Raw genomic sequence first — 20624 nt, forward strand, 5'->3', positions numbered from 1 at the left:
TATATAAATAAAAATAATGTTGCTATTTTTTTAAGCAAAAAAAATATTAGCATCATATTGAACACTACAAGAATTTATCTTAATAACCCTGTTTAAACCTGTTCCATGTTATTGTAGCATTGCAGCTGATTTTATGTTTTGGTTTTGATTATTTGTGATCTATTAGAAACTGACCATCATTTCTGTTTAGTTGTCACATACACATTTAAATTAAAATGCTTCAACTTAATTTATTTCTGGTTCTTTTAATTGTATTATAGAATTATAGAAAATAAGGAAATGTCCAGTTCTTGTCGGTTCTTTACATCTGAAGGATGGATTTGTTTCTAGATGAATATACAGGTGCTCATCATAAAATTAGAATGTCATGAAAAAGTAGATTTATTTCAGTAATTCCATTCAAAAAGTGAAACTTGTATATTATACTCATTCATTACACACAGACTGATATATTTCAAGTGTTTACTTCTTTTAATTTGATGATTATAACTGACCTGGTGCCACACTGTAATCAGCTAATTAACTCAAAACACCTGCAAAGGTCTAGTTCTGTAGGCTACACAATCATGGGGAAGAATGCTGACTTGACAGTTGTTCAAAAGATGACCATTGACACCTTACACAAGCAGGGCATGACACAAAAGGTAATTTGCTAAAGAGGCTAGCTGTTAACAGAGCACTGTGTCCAAGGAAAAGTGGTAGAAAAAAGCATACAAGCAATAGCGATAACCGCACCCTGGAGAGGATTGTGAAACAAAACCCATTCAAGAATGTGGGGGAGATTTACAAAGACTGGACTGCAGCTGGAGTCAGTGCTTCAAGAACCACCATGCACAGACGTATCCAAGACATGGGTTTCAGCGTCGCATTCCTTGTGTCAAGCCACTTTTGAACAAGAGACAGCGTCAGAAGCGTCTCGCTTCCAAAAAGGACTGGACTGCTGCTGAGTGGTCCAAAGTTATGTTCTCTGATGAAAGTAAATTTTGCATTTCCTGTGGAAATCAAGGTCCCAGAGGAGAGGCACAGAATCCACGTTGCTTGAGGTCCAGTGTAAAGTTTCCACACTCAGTGATGGTTAGGGTGCCATGTCATCTGCTTGTGTCTGCTGTGTTTTCTGAGGTCCAAGGTCAATGCAGCTGTCTACCAGGAAGTTTAAGAGCACTTCATGCTTCCTGCTGCTGACCAACTTTATGGAGATGCAGATTTCATTTTCCAACAGGACTTGGCACCTGCACACAGTGCCAAAGCTACCAGTAAGTGGTTTAAGGACCATGGTCTCCCTGTTCTTAATTGGCCAGCAAACTCCCCTAACCTTAACCCCATAGAAAATCTATGGGATATTGTGAAGAGGAAGATGCAATACACCAGACCCAACAATGCAGAAGAGCTGAAGGCCACTATCAGAGCAACCTGGGCTCTCATAACACCTGAGTAGTGCCACATACTGATTGACTCCATGCCACGCCACACTGCTGCAGTAATTCAGGCAAAAGGAGCCCCAACTAAGTATTGAGTGCTGTACATGCTCATACTTTTCATGTTCAAACTTTTCAGTTGGCCAGCATTTCTGAAAAAAACTTTTTTTGTAATGGCTCTAAGTAATATTCAAATTTTCTAAGATATTGAATTTGGGGTTTTCATTAGTTGTCAGTTATAATCATCAATTTAAAAGAAATAAACACATGAAATATATCAGTCTGTGTGTAATGAATGAGTATAATATACAAGTTTCACTTTTTGAATGGAATTACTGAAATAAATCTACTTTTTCATGACATTCTAATTTTATGACCAGCACCTGTATGTATTTTATTACATCTTTTATGAACATTCTGACATTTCTACTATTTAATATAGCAGTCCCCTCAAAATTCAGATCCACTGTAATGCATATTTAACATACCCAACATAAATTTAAAGTGCCAACAAAAAATTATGCTATGTACGTGATGGCAGCCCAAACATGATTTAGATTAGGAACAACTTTTATTAACTGAGTTTGCTGAATAAAAGGTTTGGTTTCATTCATTCTGTGTTTGGGTCACAGATGTCTTTGTGAAAAACTAAACCTGAATTACAGAAGAAGGCCTTAAGCCTTTTAAATAGAAAGCATATCATCTATCTTTTTCAGCACCAGATTTTTCTGCTCAGAATGTTCTCATCCTAATGTTTAGAAAAGTGCTTTGTATTATTAACACAAAGTTCAAATGAGAGCTGAAAAGAGTGTTAATTAGTTTTATTCCTATTAACCTTTTTTAAAGGGTATTGGACCTTTGCCACTAAATCACAAGTAGTGGTCACTAAGTATGCTAGCAATATTTCATCACCTTTTTCTAAACTCAGCATTTAAAATGAGTAAAGAATAACATTTTTTATTTTGTCTATTTTAATGACTATAGTGATGCATTTTGTATAATTACACATTGGATTTCCACCTAATGCCGCCTGTTTCTTTTATTAATGACTTATTTTGGATTTAAATTTAGGAATATCAGTAGCACTCTGAAACCAACAGTAGGAATTAGTATGAATTAAGTGAGCAGAAATTGTGATGTCTTCAATGGATACATTTTCTACAACAGTAACCAATTAACTGACACCGATTTTTAATACATTTGTGGGTTTTCGGGTGTTCAGGTTTTCTGGTGTCTGGTTCCTGTCAGGAACACTCAAGAACTGTGACAAGTCAGCTGGTTCCATCTTGATGCATGTGAAATTAGTTTTTGAATTGCATTTAAACAACTTAACTATGTAGTAAATTTGGTGGAGATTCCCTTTAAATTGATCTATAAATATAATTAAACCACAGTTTTATTTCAGACCCTGCAATGTGATTGGCTTACAGACGTTCCAGCAGTGCCAATAATACACTATACTGGCACTCTATCTGAAGCTCTTCAGGTATCACTCCACAAAATACATGTAACCTCGCAACGACGCCAGTGCTGACATGACAGCTAGCCTGGACTCTTTCACCCAACAGGGAACAGGTTCATTTTCCATTAGTGCACCTTATTTTGAACAGAGTAAAGAGTTACGGCACAGTGGACTCTGATTTGTAAACAAAAGAAATTAGGAAATAATTCATATTAAAAAAAGTTGCATAGTTTTTTTCTTGCATTTGTTTATTCTTGTTATTCCTGCTATTATTATTACTGCTACTTATTATTATTAATATTATTATTATTACTTCTGTGGGTTCTCTTTTGCCTGGGAGTGACAATGCAATTTCGTCTTATTGCTGTCGCAGTTGTATAATGACAATAAAGTTTACTACACTTCAGAGATCGTTTAAGACTAAATTTGATTAAATTCAGCCACAAGAATGGTACATATTTTGGATGACTTAGTTTGAGATAACAACCTAAACGTATTTCAAAGCTACTGAATAAAAATCCACGACTCAGGGGAAGAAAACAGTTCCATTGCTCCATACCCTATTGCTGAGATAATTATAGCCCGCTAACCCCGTGTCCATGGGCAACGACTGGTGACCTTGGGCTTACGTGTGGCTATTCCAGAGGGTTCCAACTGGCTTCGTGCGTTACTATGGAGATTACATAAGCGATGAGAGCACAACTAAACATCCGTTTCCAACACGGGTTCAAAATATAATACAATGTTGGATATCATGTGCGTCGACAAAAGTTTGGCACAAACCAGTGTATAAAGGGTGTTTATTGTCTCCGTTCCGATAGGCGGCGCCGTGTGTGTTTGGCTGGTTTAAAGTTGTCAGAGAAATAAATGTAGGGTGAGGAGGCGCCGAACTCGTGTTCACGCTCAGAGCTCCAACTCGTGCTGAAAGAGTGTGCGTTTCTGGACCACAAGATAAAATAACGCTTTATCATCTTTTTCTGGAGGTAAGTGATCTGGTGAAGTATGACAGATGTTTATGGGAGCGTTCTGGTTTTCTGCACGGACTTCTTTCCCTGTTGCAGTTTGTAAATCCTGCCGGCTGCTAACGTTAGCTCGCGGCTTTTACTCAAATGAACCCCAGCGGATATTTGAGTTTCTTCTCAGTTGTAGGGATTTGAACTACAGCTCCCGTTTTCCGCAATTTCTCCTGTTATTCGGTATAACACGCGTTCATTAATAACAGTTTAATATCGGACTTCAGTGTGAGTTTGTCGTTAGCGTCACAGAAACCGCGGGGAAAGGGGCGGAGTGATACGGTGAGATCAGAAGCTCAGGTTCTGATATATTTTTCGAGAATATCGAAGATGTTTCGTTGTAAGCAGTAAACTGAATACCAGTAATAAACTGATGGACAAAAAGTGATGGTAATGAAATTAAAAGGAAACAGTGAATTATTGTAAGATTACCAAATATGGAATTAAAAAAATAAAGGAATACCTTTTCCTTCCTGCTGTAGTGTTCTGTAATAGAAAATTTATTTTAAACACGCTTTTAAACACTCCTATGTATAGTATAGGTATACGTATCTAACTTTTTACTGTAAAGTTAATAAAATTGGATAGTAGGAAGTGTAAGGTAACATATGTCCCTAATGATTTTCGACACACTGACTTCGTTTAAAAACGCAGAGGATCCAGTTTGCACAGAGAAGCAGCTGCTTGTTCTTCCCCATATGGCTGTGTCTCAACAGAAACCCATAAAGACCTGCACTGTGGTTCTTCACTTATGTTATTTCCATGAGTGCCTGTCAGTCATATCTGAATAAAGCTGAGGCCAAACCAGCAAGAGCCATCTGTGTGTAACAGCTGTGACTTAACTCCATCAGTAGAGTATTGAACTACAGCTTGTGGGCAAATTATCTTATTTTTCATTTTTATTTCTATAGACCCACTGAAACAGAGGTGTAGTGTTACAGTAACCTTACTGTAGTGCTCTGTAGTTATAGTAAAATGGCAAAAAAAAATCAATGGTTAAGCAAAATGAGCCAGTGTATGAAGTTAAATATTAAAATATGATAAGCATGGCAAGCTAAATTTTCTCATTTCACTTATCATGATTCCTTTCTTCTTTTTAGTGCAATATCTCCATATAGATTTACTAGCTTACTAATTGTAAGAAGAGTAATGCAAAAATTCCAGTTCAATCCATCTGATCCAATCCTAACCCTGATTTGCGGTTTGTGTATTAACTATTTCGTGAACGGTTTGCGTTGTGTGTTGAAACTATGAAGTTGTTTGCTACACAACTCCAAGGCCCTGAGTTGGTGAGTTTAATCCCCTCCCGGGGTCTGTGAGGGGTTTTGTGTTCCAAGTCTGGGAGGAAAAAGAGCACCTGGAGGAAACCCACACACAGTCCAAAAAGATGTTAGTATGTTAACTGGCTGTGTAACATTTTCTGTGTCTGAGATGTCCAATGTGCTAATCTACCTTGTGCCCCTACTAGTGATTCCTAGTAGATTCTGTATCCACAGAGGACCTGAAAAGGATTTTTTCCCCTCTCCTCCCCATTGACAGGTCTTTTGATGTCATGGTTGTTAAAGTGGATCATCATTCAATTACTTTTTCATAGTTTGTTCCTAATTTTGTTGACTTTCTAGAATTTTGAGTCACCATGCCTGCAAAAAAAGCTGTAAAGCGGCAAAAAGTGAATGAAGCTGAGGACACTTCCCTGAAAAAAGTGAAAGGTAATGTTAACCAAATCTGTTAGATGATGGACAATTTGTTAAATTTAAGCATTGTTTTTGTTGTTTTAGTGTTATAACAGGTTTAACCATTTTAAAGTGCAGTACATCCATCTTTGGTTTGTGTGTTGACTCATTAAGCAAGTGCCTTGAACACATCACAAACTGGATGGGACACAATTTTCTGCAGCTGAACAAAGATAAAACTGAGATTATACTGTTTGGGAACAACAATGAGAGACAAAGATTGAATACATATCTGGACTCGAGGGCCCTCAAATCTAAAGAACTTGGTGTATCAATGGACTCATCTCAGTTTTAGTCTCATATTAAAGCGGTTACTAAATCAGCATTTTACCATCTTAAGAACCTCAGTATGATTAGAGATTTTCTGACTAAAGGAACTTATCCAGGCCTTTATTTCTAGCAGGATTGATTACTGTAATGGTCTCTTAACTGGACTTCCAAAAAAGACCATTAAACAGCTTCAGCTGATTCAAAATGCAGCTGCCAGAGTTCTCACTCGGAGCAAAAGAAGAGATCACATCAACCCTCCTCCCTCAAATCCTAACATTGGATACCAGTCTGTTACAGAATAGACTTGAAGGTGTTATTACTGGTCTATAAATGGGGTAGGGCCAGCGTATTTATCAGATCTGCTACAGAGATATGAGCCGAGCAGAGCTCTCAGATCTTTAGGAACTAGTCAGAGTGCTGCCTCAGGTGAAAACTAAACATGGAGAGGCAACGTTTAGCTACTATGCTGCTCATAAATGGAACCAGCTGACTGAGAATATTAGAAGAGCCCTGACTTTAGACACTTTTAAATCAAGGCTTAAAACATTCCTGTTTGAGCAGCTTACAGCTCAGTTTAAAATATTCTGCACATTTATTTCTGTAACGGCATTTTATTTCTTTTATTGTATCACTTTAAATTGTTTTAATCATTTTACTCATTTTATGTAATTGTTTTATTGGACTTTTATGTTATTCTGGCTTTTAATTTAACTGTTTTTCTTCTGTAAAGCACTTTGAATTGCTCTGTATGAAAGGTGCTCTATAAATAAACTTGCATTGCCTTGCCTAGTTTCTCACAAGAGTCATGGGCAGGAGAAAGGACTGGTCCTAGTGCTTGGACAAGGTGATGTGGGTCAGCTGGGCCTTGGAGAAGATGTGCTAGAAAGAAAGAAACCAGCCTTGGTGACCCTTCCAGAGGGCATTGTGCAGGCAGTGGCAGGGGGCATGCACACCGTTTGCCTCAGTGACACAGGAAATGTAAGTTTTTAACTTTATTTGAGTGATTTTGTTATGCAGTCAAAATTAGAAATCCAAGTGTGCAGTGTATCTGAAAAGGTACATCCCAAAAACATTTTACGAATTAGCATGGTTATTTACTATATACTATGGTTATTTTTGGAAAATAAAGTCTTTATTGTAGGTAAGTGTTGGGAGATGAACATTCAGCATGAAACAGAAGACAAGTGCTTTCGCTGTTTGTGGAAATGTTGGGACACAGATGATCTGTCAGTTTGTTGAGTATTTGTACTTTTGAATGCCTAAATTTTGTGCATGTTTATTCAGGTCTACACTTTTGGCTGTAATGATGAAGGCGCCTTGGGTAGAGACACATCAGAGGAAGGCACAGAGATGGTTCCAGGAAAAGTGGAACTGACAGAGAAGGTGGTTCAGGTGTCTGCAGGAGACAGCCACACTGCGGCTCTCTCAGAAGAGGGTGCAGTATTCATGTGGGGCTCATTCAGGGTGAGCTGTGTACACACACATATTTGTGGTGGCTAAAATATGAAATAACACTGGGCAGTAAGAATGTTGTTTTTATTTAATTAAAAAAATCCTCTTTTGTTTCCAGGACAATAATGGTGTCATTGGCCTTCTTGAACCTATGAAAAAATGTAATCTACCTGTCAGAGTGCTTCTAGAAAAACCTGTGGTTAAAATAGCTTCAGGTGAGGATTCTGCTTGTTTGTGTAATATCTGAGGCATTACAATGAGTTTTTTTTGTTTTGTTTTTTAATGAATTAATGTATTTTTTAACTAATGTTATATTCATGGCTCTAAAATTAAAGGCAATGATCACCTGGTGATGCTCACTCTGAATGGTGAAATCTACACGTGTGGTTGTGGAGAGCAGGGGCAGCTGGGCCGGGTGCCAGAGCGCTTCGCCAACCGAGGAGGCAGAAAGGGGTTGAGTAGGTGTTAATTTTATGACTGGTTGAGGTGTGAAGAATAAAATAAGTGTACTGGACAGTTCTTCCTATGAAATGCTCAAAGCATTGATGTTGTATTGTCATTCTCCTATACAGTGAGGTTGCTTGAGCCACAGATGGTCATGGTTAAACCTAGAGGGAAAGTTCACTTCACAGATGTCTTCTGTGGGGCATACTTCACTTTTGCGGTCTCTGATGATGGCCATGTCTATGGCTTTGGCCTTTCCAACTATCACCAGCTGGGTAAGTGGATTGAAAATAGTTCAGAAATGCACCACAGTGGACATTTAATTAGTTTAGATTTAGTCATGAATTAGTAATTAATGTATGTAGGAAAATTTCTCCTTTTCCCTGCAGTGTGAGCATGACTGTAATATGTCCTTTTAAGTAGTCTGTATATTTTGTTTTGTGTTGAAGGTACCCAAAGCACAAACACGTGTTTTGTGCCAGTAAAGCTCACTGCTTTCAAGAATTCCACTACCTCCTGGGTAGGAATTTCTGGAGGCCAACATCATACTGTCTGCCTGGACACTGAAGGTAAAGGTCCATTTTGTCCAAGTGACAAAATGGTGGTGAACAGTCCTGCTCTTTTTTAATATAAAGACAGAGTATCTTAAAATTTAAAGTGATGTTTTGTTACCAGGACAGGTGTATAGTCTTGGTCGGGCTGAATATGGACGTCTGGGCCTTGGAGAAGGTGCTGAAGAAAAAAGTGAGCCCACCCCAGTTGCAGGGATCAGTGGGGCCTGTATGGTGGCTTGCGGTGCATCTGTGAGCTATGCAGTTACTAAACAAGGTTGGAACAACTTTTGTGACAGTTACTACAGTATAATTTCTAGACTCGATATGTACATTCCAAAATGTATAAAATGTAATTCCATATTATTTTTCTTCATTTATACATAGCTGTAACTGACATAATAAAACAGTCTTTCAGGCAGTGATAAGGAGAAAGTAGTATGATTGTCTGTAAAATATGAAAGTTTTAATGAGATTAATGTATAATAATGTATAACAATACAATAATACAAAATAGCATGCTAATACACTATTTACTAGCCAGTGATATGTTCAGAATGGACAGAAATTCTTTTGACATCAGAACAATAATATAGAACTAGTGACTTGCTATTTTGGTGCTTATTTGCAGATGCATATTGTACAATTTTTTTTATAATGAACTTCATTGTCTCTTTTTGTGCATCAGGCTCTGTTTTTGCTTGGGGCATGGGCACTAACTTGCAGCTGGGCACAGGAGAAGAGGAAGATTTATGGAGTCCTTTGGAAATGGCAGGGAAACAATTGGAGAACCGGGTAGTTCTCTCCGTCTCCAGTGGAGGGCAGCACACTGTTTTATTGGTCAAAGATAAGCAGGAGAGTTGATATTAAACCCACATGTGGAGGATCTGGGTGGAACTACTGTGTCAGTGGTAACTGAAAACCATTGCTTGAACTGGGATAGGGAATTGGCGGTTACTAAGACTTCCTGTAATGAACCATGCCAGCCAATTGGGCGAGATGGTGATGTGAAGAGGGCAAGATGGGTGGGTCTCATCTGATTTAAAATTTCTTCCACTTTGTGGAGAGCTTAGAGCTTCACTGGATATACTCCAGTAGATCATGATCAAAGAGACTATTTTTTTTAAAAAACTGTTTTTTGCTTCTATTTCTTAATTCTTTTTAATGAGGATCAGTACTTTCACATTATGGGGTTTGCTTGCTGTGAGCGACCGTTATGCATGTGTACTGAGATTATTTCATTGTCGAACAGGTATTTTAGAAGGTTCCCTGCAATGCAGTTTTAATAATTCCCTTTTGGTCAGAGCAATAAGTCTATGCAGCGGCAATGTGTTCTTTACATTTTTACAGGGGAGGGAAAAAGTTTATTTGGTATTGCTGTAAATGGTGAAATGCTGTTTTCCTTAAAATGCAAATACAAATTGTTGATTGCATCCATGATGTACTGGCCCAATGGGAAGTGTAATAAAAATGTATTTCTAAAGTTCAATTTTTTTTTTTTTACTGAGAGCTATATAATTTTTTTTTCTTTATTGGTTAGTTGGAACATGAGATATAGATATATAATTTTCTCATAATACACTTCTGTCTTTTACTATTGGCTTAATCTGCTTTGACATGACAGGTCAAGGTTAATCTAACAACAGTGGATAGATTGCTTTGGACACATTGTTTACTGATTGAGTAAAATAACGCTGCTAAACCAACAGATGTACAGTTCAATACTCAGCAGAAGAGGTTTGATTTTGTCTGGCACAAGTATATTTATTTTTTAAACTGTCAGTTCATGTACAATTTCCAATTAAGATATAAGCATTTTAAAAAGAAAGCAGTCCTATAAACACAAATATTTTGACCTGATATAAACAAGGTAAAGGAGCAGCAGGTAGTGTCGCAGTCACACAGCTCCAGGGACCTGGAGGTTGTGGGTTCGATTCCTGCTCCGGGTGACTGAGGAGTTGGTGTGTTCTCCCTGTGTCCGTGTGGGTTTCCTCCGGGTGCTCTGGTTTCCTTCCACAGTCCAAAAACACACGTTGGCAGGTGGATTGGTGACTCAAAAGTGTACATAGGTGTGAGTGAATGTGTGTGTTGCCCTGTGAAGGACTGGCACCCCCTCCAGGTTGTATTCCCGCCTTGCGCCCAATGATTCCTGGACCCACCATGACCCTGAATTGGATAAGCGGTTACAGATAATGAATGAATAAACAAGGTAAATATTTTTAATTATGCTCTGCTTCGTCTCCAAAGAAAATGTATCCACACACATTTATAACTTACCTGAACAGATGGCCTGATGTTATCTCCTAATCACATAGATGTTACTTCAAACCAAGGGAGGATGACTTTTATGAAATATGCAGATGAATTGTATGTGAGATCCTTTCTTCTGTGTTTCCTCAGTGAGTCATGCAGGGATTGTTTAGTGTTTGAGTGAAAGGCTCTTATTGTTTTTTTTACTTTTTTTTTTTTTTTTTTTTAATCCCTAAACTTTTGAAATGCCAACGGCCTCTTATGCAAGCACGTAATTGGTCGCCCTATTTTCATCATGTCCAATAGTTTTTTCCCCTCAAAATTCTGAGAGACCCCTTTCAGCTTCAAATGCTTTATAAATATATTTTTAATTCAAAGGAACAGGGATTAAGCCACATCTTAAAATAACTGAATGTAAAATGTACTTGCCTTGGTGCTAATGACTGCAGACACTGCATATGAAGTCAAATGATCTTAAATCCATACAGACTAAAGCTATGATTTCAGTGTTTATCATACTGTGTACATATGAATTATTTAGTGAGTGTACGGAAGTGCCAAAGTAAATGGCATCCATTATCATCATTTTGGCTTAGCACTAGAAGTGCATAGTGCTGTCAGTGATCCCAAAAAATAATAATAATAATTTGCATTGTATCGAAATTAAGAGCCTTCCTTTAATGACATTTCCCATAATCGTCCCGTTTATAACTTGGGAGACTTTTATGTTATGTTTTACATAATTCATGTGAAGGGATTTTAAATGATTTAAGCTGCACCTTTATAAATGAAGAACGATATGTGTAGTTAGAAATGAACTGAAACAAATTTCAAATAAATAAGAAATAAACATTAAGCTGTACCCAATAATTGTATTCAATTATTCAAAAGAAATGTGAAATTATTCTTCATTATAAAATGAAACCCAATTGTGGCAGTGAACTAGTGCACTAAGGGCTGTGAACACACCCAGCACCTGGGGAGCAGTTGTGAGTTCAGTGCCTTGCTCAAGGGCACCTCAGCCATGGATTAAACGAGGAAGACAGTGCTGTTTCTTCACTTTCACCGCCCCAAATTTCCTGCCGGCCAGGAATTGAATAAACATTAGAGCATGGCTTTCCACCACAGAAAGTTATTTTATTTTATGATTTTGTACAGTGAGTGATGAGCACAGCTTCTGTGTTTTCTCAGTTTTCTAATGCTTTTCTTTCTGTTTTAACTTGCATATCATGTATTGTACCAGATTTTTGGAACAGAGGTCCCTTAGTCCATATATGGCCATTAAGCATAATGACGCAAGGCTTTTCTGTGGAGATCATGTATATTCTGTGTGAGCAAAAGAGATCTTTAATCAACAGTGTGTGCAAGTAAAAGTAGTTGAATTTACTCATTCTGACATGGTGAAAAGAATTAGATTAGATTAGATTAGATTAGATTCAACTTTATTGTCATTGTGCAGAGTACAAGTACAGGGCCAATGAAATGTAGGTAGCATCTAACCAGAAGTGCAATATATAACATTATTTACATAATTTACATAAAGTGCAGTTGTAATATGACATTGTGATTATGGAAGTTAAAGTAACCATATATACATATTGAAATATAAAACATGTAAACAAAGTAACATTGTGTAGGTGATGCATAAAGGACTGAACATTTAAATCAGTGATCTGTTGGAATGTTACAAAGTGAAAATAATCATTCAAATTTAGCTTAAACGTGCTTAAAACACTTTCCTACCAGAACGATTCCCCTGCTGTTGGCCTTTTCTTTTTTAAATGCATCAATTTCAGCATCCGGAATTCAGTCTCATTCTTATGAAAAGAGGCACTGTGCAGCAAAGACAACAGAAATAATGGGTTTTCCAAACATTAAAGCTGGCAGCAAATTATATGCTTAGACTTCAGGAGAGAAACTGTCCCTCTCTGAATACTGTTTTGCAGGAGATTAAAAAAGAATATTTTGGAGATGACAGAAGAAGTCAGGAAAGCTATAAACGAGTTGGGGAAAAAAAAGCCAAGTACTGACTCCAAGATGCTAAGATATTTCATTGTTCTGGAGACAAGAAGTAATTTCAGTAATTACCAAAATGGGCAAAGAGATGAGACAAGATGTGGTTCTTACAGACCTATATCTGCTTTATGTATGGATTATAGTTATATGCACAAATACTATCAACTTTTTGTGAAATACTTTCCCAAATCTGACAGACAGATAAAACAGACTATGGTTTGGATTACCTGGTGGTTAGCTGGGTGACTTCCTTTATTTTTTAATGGAAATGGGAATTCATCCAGAACAACCTTATGAAAAGGAATGTCGAAAATAATGCCCCCTTATCACCACACGATTCACTCTTTATTGAGCCAATTGCACAGACAATTGGAGAAGACAAAGAAAGAACAGTTGTGTTGATTCAAGATAAAAAAAAATTGGTCCATAGTGTGACAATAAACACAGATTATTTATGAACACATCTCCACAACAGCTGATATTAAAACAGACCTAAATCATTGATAAGTGTTGCCAATTAACAAAAGAAAAAAAAACAATTGTTCAGTCAAATATTTTAAGTGTGCTGCTTTTGATCTTAATATAGTGGGGGAAAACAACCAAGGATTAGATTAAAAATATTGCTACTACTGAAGGACCAAGGTGGAATAGCATTTGAAAAATGGATTACCCAGTGTTTCAGTCCCTCTAAACAATTGGAGAGTGGATTTAAACACTGCCAAACACTGGATAAATATTGGTATCACTTCATGTTGTACAAAAATATTTATGAATATGGAATGGCAAGGTTTGGTAGGTTGCTGAACAAGGAAAGGGTTTTATCGCTTTAGGGCTGCATGCTTTAGGAATCCTTTTAATTATGTGGAGACCTTCGGTAAGGAGATATATGGAAGATTAAAAGTTGGAATTAGGAATTAGAGGAGCACTTCAGTGGTGTGTATACTGATAAGGATAAAGCAAAGGAGCTAGAGTTGCCATGAGAAATTACACCACCCAGTGAAACAGAGTGGCAAATAGAGGTTAGCCCACCAAAATGGAGTGATGTGGTAGGTCATGCAAATGCAGGTTCTGCTCCAGCATTCATTCATTCATTCATTGTCTGTGACTGCTTATTAAGTTCAGGGTTGCGTAGGGTCCGGAGCCTACCCGGAATCACTGGGTGCAAGGCAGGAACAGACCCTTGAGTGGGTGCCAGTCCTTCACAGGGCGACTCACACATTCATGCCTATGGACACTTTTGGACCATGAGAGGAAACCAGAGCACCCAGAGGAAACCCACATGGACAAGGGGAGAACACACCAAACCCCTCACAGACCCACCCAGTGTCTGGAGCTGTGTGACTGCGGCACTACCTGATGCGCCACCTTTCCACCCTCTGCTTCAGCAGCGATTAGAAAACGGTATGATTGCTGAATGTACCATTTCACCTTTAGCGTTTACGATGGCAATGGAGGTAATAATTAGGGCCTCTAATGTGGTTGTAGGTGAGAAGAGATTGCATGATGGTTCTCAGTTTCCCCAGTTAGGGCATACATGGACAACATGACGTCCCTGATGACTACTGTGTCTTGCACATAGCGATTGCTGGGGAAGTTAAATAAGAGCAAGTCTAGAAGTCTGTCAATTGTCAAAGTAACACTTTTTTTGATGAACTGAGAATGATCCCTTCATCACATGTCACATAAACATCAAGAATAATAAATGTGGGAGAAAGGGGTTGACTAAAGCTGACTCTTTAAACATATGCAGGATATCTGCCTCTTTTTTGTACATATTGCTTTTTAAGGGTTTTAAAAAATACATTTAAAAAGAAATATATAAATTTTAAATTTGTTGTTTCCAAAAGCTGAGACTATTGTGTTGAACAGCAGGCAGCAGGTGGAATTAAAGGCCTCCTCTGCTGTTCTGAAAGAGGAATCCTTACAGATAAGTGAATGATGCTTATCAGACTTTTTGTTGTTTTTGTTGTTGTTGTTGTTGTTATCTAACATTCTGTGGGCTCTTCCGCTTTGTCTGTTTTGTATTAGAAGTGGCATGTTTCTCATTCACATCAACTTTGGGAAGGCCAGTCAGGCATTTGGCAGGAGGTTGGGTGAGGAGGGGTGTTGAATCTTCTCAGCAGTTTTAAGGTTTTTTCACCATATCTTTGAGCTTACTTATTTAAATCCTGCACTTCCTCAGACATTTTCTCTTCTGCATAAATAGCTCTAAATAATCTTAAAATATAAAGGTAAACAAAGTTGGGAGATTCATCTGACAATTAACATAGTAGTTGCAGTTTAAATAAATCTGAGCAAAGTTGCAAACACTGCAAAAAATTGTCTCTTTCTTCATCATGAAATATTAACAATGTAAAATACATGTATTGTGCTGAAATGACAGAAATAATGTGATCTGGACATATATCAGCAACCATAAACAAACACATACACACTTGTAATTAATTAAAGCAGAGAGAATACACAATAATACATACATAGATACATTTATGTGTGTACTTCGGTCAAATTGGGGTGAGCAGATTTTTTATTTATCTTACTGTTTATTACTGTTCTCCTGTGTGTCTATTCAGTCTGCTGAGACACAAGTACATTTCCTCTAATAAACTAATGATGCCCTCTCTTCACTCCCACCCACAGCGTATTCACTGATGTTGCTCTCTGTGCTGTGACTAATCTGGGTCTATGTAAGGTGGTGTGCAGGTTTTGATCCTGCTGATGAAAGTACCTGCTGTCAGGGGTCCCTCACCATTACAGCAGCTCTCGCTACTGCTTTTCTCCCACTCTGCCTTTGAGTGACTGAAAAAAATTCTCTGATCTCTGACACCCTACATTTTATGTAATGGCACTCAGCTCCTTGAGGAAAAGAAAGAAAGAATAATTCACATGACAACATGATGTTTGGATACCTACATTATGAGTTTATTGTGAGAATGTAACCATTAAAAGCACTATTTAATGCTGCAGGGAATTGCACCCCAGCTGAGTCATGTGTTTTTCTGTGCCTGAAGGTTGGGGGTGTGAAAACACATTTACTTGTGTTGTATGCTTCCCTTCCTTTCCTCTTGTTCAGCAGAATGATTGACAGAGCTCACGAGGCATGAGAGTTATAGTAGTGTTTTCATTGCTGGTAGGGGTTCCTTCTTCTTTCCTATCTGAGGAACTGTGTTGTGATGTGAGGTAACCAGAGAAAGTAGTAAGTAGTTGTGTTTACTCAATTAAATTTACATTAATAGGTACAACTTATTAGGTGATGAATCATACTGCTTTGTAGTCCCAGAGCCAGTTTATTATCCATGGAAACTGATAATGTTTCAGATAGGTTTATTACAAGCTCTCTAATACATCCAGGTCACCAGATATTTGGTATAAAGTTCACTTCACAATGATTCAAGAAACTAGTTGTCTGATCATCTACTTTTTCTATGCCCAGTTCAGCTGGTTATTTGGGAGGAATTCACTGAACTAACACTACTCTTATTTGAGTATGTATAGACTATCCACACTGAGGGCTACTTTTGAAATGGATCTGACAAAAATCAAAATTAATATTAGTAAGACCTTGAGGTAAACGTTTTTGGTGCTTCACTCCATCCTGCTTTACGTACACTATTTACAGTTACAGAATGGAGCGTCTCCTTTAATCTGCATACATTGTTAGCACCTTTCACTCTTTTCTTCAGTGGTAAAACTCCCCCAGGACCAAGGTATTATTTGTGTGGCGTTCCTGTTAAAGTCCTTACTATTGAAGAATATGGTAAAAAAAAAAAGTCTGCAGTAAAATGAAGCTGAAATAGGTGATTTTAATGTTTTGGCTGATCTTGTCTTTCCATGTTTGTGTAGGTTTAGAAGTTATGTAGCTGCATGAACAAAGACTTACTTTAATGCTGCATGTTAACATACTTTGATGAAAACATGTTAATCTTAATTTATATATGGTCTGATATATATTTTGATATGCATATATTCTTAACTATTCAATGCAGCCAGTCTTCATGTTGAGGTTTGGTTATGTTGTAGGTGAAAAGCTCCACAAGATTTGCAAACATATTGCAAACATTGTGACATAAACATCAAGAAAAATGATGACATATGCAGAAAACATTACCTCATAAAAGAAAGAGTAAGAGCTGAAAGGGGATTATCTCTGGAAGGGAAGGGCTCTCTCTCTGTATCTTTTAATAAAGTCTAAATTGAGACATAAATCAGAATGACAAAAACCTGAATATATGGAGCAAGTTTTTATTCATTGGTTAGTTTTTATATCTCACCCATTCTATCAGATGAGAAGATATGGGGAATTCAATATTGTTTTGGCTCCAATACTTTACCCCGCTGATACTGCTTCACTGAGAACAAATTGATACGTTTTACAGTTGCAACTGTAATAGTGTCTCCACATATGCATAAAACTCTATGCGTATATTTTCTCTTGAATCAGATTACTTCCTTTGGAACTTGTCCCTTTTATCACCGACTATTCAGAAATTTCTCCCATTCTTGGATTTACTTCAACTTTATTCTCACATCACAGATACACTTTATGAGCAAATGCACATCAAAGACAACTGACCATGTTTCTTTGATAATAACAAAAAAAGCAAACAATAAAACATTGGCTGTGTAATATACATACACCATGACACTGAAGGGGATTAAGCTGCAAATAAGATGATGATGATGATTATATACATGGTAGGTGAATACACACAAAAATGTATTTATTAAAATATAAATGAATCAGATAAATAATTTAGCTGCAGTTGTCACAGATGCAGAAAGGCGGCTGCAATACATTGAAGTTCATGTTTGCAAGAGGACACTTACAGGGCATAACCCATGACACTGCAAAACATTCACAACAGGCAATAATCGTGAGCAAAAAGCATTCTATCAATGTACATCTTCACTCAATTCTTCACTTTTCTATTTGCAAATTTTACATTATAATTAGTAAATAAAAATGAAATGCTCAAGATATATCCACTATACATGTACATGCTGTTAAAAAAAACTGCAATCAAGTTTCTCATATTAGTGTTGACATTCATCTCTTTTTATATCACAGCATATTACTTTTATGAGCACATGAACTGGTATTGAGTAATGTAAAGCAAAAAAAGGGTACTGTGGGCAGGTCTTAAATATTTGCGTCCTACAAAACTACATCAAATGTGGTTTTCTCATTCTACACACTCAGATAAAAGACTTTAAAAATGTTAAATGTAAGCCACTATTTCCCTGCTTTAATGGTCAAAACAACCAGCTTCAGAAATGGCCCCATTTGGGATATAGAACCTAGATTTCCTAGAAATTAGTCAAGTGTCTGCAAGCTGCTATTAGCAAAACCAAACCCACTTTTGGGAAACTAGCTCTGCATGTACTGGTAGCTAAAATGGTACATCAGAAAGAAGGCAAACTGGGAAACTATTTGCCTGTAAATTGCTCAGGAAGATGAAGCTTTAACAAAACATTGTGATCCATCTGCTTCAGGAAAAGGAAGTGAGCTTTTTAGCAAATTGAAAGGGTTGATGTTGTTATTTGTCTCTCATACATCCATCCATTATCTGTAACCGCTTATCCATTTTAGGGTCGCGGGGGGTCCAGAGCCTACCTGGAATTATTTGTCTCTCATACAGTTAACTAAAGTTTAGTTGACAAACCAGACTCTCATAAAAAAAATGAATATGAATACTGGAATGGTATCATAATCATAATTGCTCTGATAACTGCTTGATCCTGGTCACATAACTGCATAAAGAACCCCTAACTTTCATAGGGGGTACACTTTGATATTGGTGTACAACCTTTGGTAAAATAAAGCTTAACAAATGTTTCCTATGGAAAATGTCATTGCAAAACCACATGGTTTTAAGAGTGTAATACACCAAAAACTGATAACTAATTATCAAAAGCAGCAAAATCATGCAAGAAAAAGCATGTGTAAAGGTTTACCCATTCTTTTAAATGAAATGATTTAAGGATAGGAAAAACTAAAAAACCATATTGTAAACTGTGTAATATATATATATATATATATATATATATATATATATATATATATAATGTTTCATATCTTCTAACAGTAGTGTAACTATTTGAAAATCTTTATGATGTCCTACTGATCTGTAATAGGGAGAATAGCGTCTCTGTAATTGTGATTTTCAGGCTCAGTTCTGCAGAAAATTCAGTATGTAACCTTTGGATCCTTTGAATGTATGGAACTTTTGAATGTAAGAAACACACCTTCCCTCCACTTTCTGTCCCCAACCACCTCTATTTAAGGACAGTGCTGTAAAAGGGAATTACACCCTGCAACATGGAAAGACCTACAGAATGGCCTACAGCCTTCCTCAAGTAAAATGAAAACACTGCCCCATAGTTCTTGAGTAGAATTACAAAAGTCACAAAATCTTAAAATACTATGTACAGAACTGCAGTGGACCTTCTTTCTAAATCCAGAATCAGAAGAGTTAGAGTCTGTATTTCTTTTTTGGGGCCTTTGGGTTAAAATGTAATACAAAATTATACTCAGAGATGATTAATCACAGAGCAGTACACAATCACAAGACACTGCACAAACAAAACAAAATTAGAAATTATTAACTAAATATGAATGTTAAAATACAACAGAGTTAAAGTCATTTACTCAGTAGTTTTGAATAGAGATAAAAGTATTATTATCTGAAACACTGGAAAGTATAAGAATAAACAAACTTTATTTACATATTCATTACAGCTGCTGATGGGAATTTTTCTTTTTTTTTGTTAATAGGAAATACTTGTTCCACCAGCCAGTGATTTAAAAAGGTAAACGATTACTATTCACCTCTGCTAACAGTATTTGTTTTAGGAGTACCTTGAATTTACTCACCTGAAACAATATTACATGCAGGATGTGGCTTATAATTATCACCCTATACTGTCTTACATTTCCCAAGGCACATTATACAACAGTTAATTCTGACCAAGTAATTTGGTTGGGCAAGAGATATTCCATTAGTGAGCACTGAGATTTTTAACTACACGCATATCACATTGCTTTAAAAGAGAGTTCTATTAACTGTTTGTTAAGCAATACTGAGTGGGAGTTAAGAAATCTGGCAAGGTTGCAGGGGTTTAGAAGGAACTCTACAGCATAAAGAGCTACCTAGAATTTCTGGTGCGTTGACTTCATTAGGCTGAATTCAGGTGGTGGAGCAATTTCAGCTCAAACTGTCATTATATATATGGCAGGGCGTGGATTCTACTGTCTCTACTGTCTTGTTTTTGCACTGAGGATTGTGTGGGTTGAGTAGAAAAGTCCATGAAAATTTTCCATAGGCAGATTGGGTGATTGCTTGCAGTTTGAGATTTTTGGCAAAAAACGCTCTGCCTCCTGAATCAGACGAGAAACGCTAGAAAATGTTTAGCGTTGTTCAGTTGCAGAAATATTTGTGTGAGCAGAGCCAAAATATTATATATAATGTTAACTAATATACAGCGCCTATAGAACTGTTGTACAAAAGCAATACCACATTTGTGTTTGTGCTATTTTACTGTATATCAGCACTGCTGTGATCATCTCCAGTATAACAGCACTCTCTATCTTGTGATTTTGCTTGAGTAAGGCACATGCAGCCTCAACATGTCAGAATCAACAACATGCTCATTTTGGTGATCTAGCATACATTTAGAAATGAGTAGTCACACATTGTGCTTCTCTGTTGCTGTAGATTAGCTGATAAACATAGACAGAGCTAGTAAACAGGAACTAAAACAGAGAAAGAAATATCACTCACATGTCTATCAGTGTTTAGTCATAGTTTTATGTTTGAATGTGTGAAATCAGATGATGATGAGGAGGTGTGGGTTGCTAAACCTTGTTTTCCCCAAAAAATAAAGGAAATCTAAGACCGGGAACTGATTGATTTTAACACACAATGTCTGACAGAAGGTTGGATTTGATTAGCAGGAGTAATAACATTTAGTTGTCCTTTTATCCTTTAGTCATACTGTATAGTCATTCTGTCAATAAT

The 20624-nt window shown here is 37.0% G+C and overlaps 1 protein-coding gene across 1 annotated transcript; it reads left to right on the plus strand.

The window, feature by feature from the left end:
* Window positions 1-3593: 3593 nt before the first annotated feature.
* rcc1 (regulator of chromosome condensation 1) lies at window positions 3594-9795 on the plus strand. Its single transcript, XM_066683491.1, has 10 exons — window positions 3594-3860; window positions 5513-5599; window positions 6684-6871; window positions 7178-7357; window positions 7464-7560; window positions 7681-7803; window positions 7918-8064; window positions 8239-8358; window positions 8465-8617; window positions 9029-9795. Exons 2-10 carry the CDS (start codon window positions 5527-5529, stop codon window positions 9202-9204), a joined length of 1257 nt encoding a protein of 418 aa, XP_066539588.1. The 5' UTR covers window positions 3594-3860; window positions 5513-5526; the 3' UTR covers window positions 9205-9795.
* The last annotated feature ends 10829 nt before the right edge of the window (window positions 9796-20624 follow it).

The sequence above is a fragment of the Hoplias malabaricus genome, chromosome 10 (assembly GCF_029633855.1).
Source record: "Hoplias malabaricus isolate fHopMal1 chromosome 10, fHopMal1.hap1, whole genome shotgun sequence".
In the NCBI taxonomy this organism is placed as follows: domain Eukaryota; kingdom Metazoa; phylum Chordata; class Actinopteri; order Characiformes; family Erythrinidae; genus Hoplias; species Hoplias malabaricus.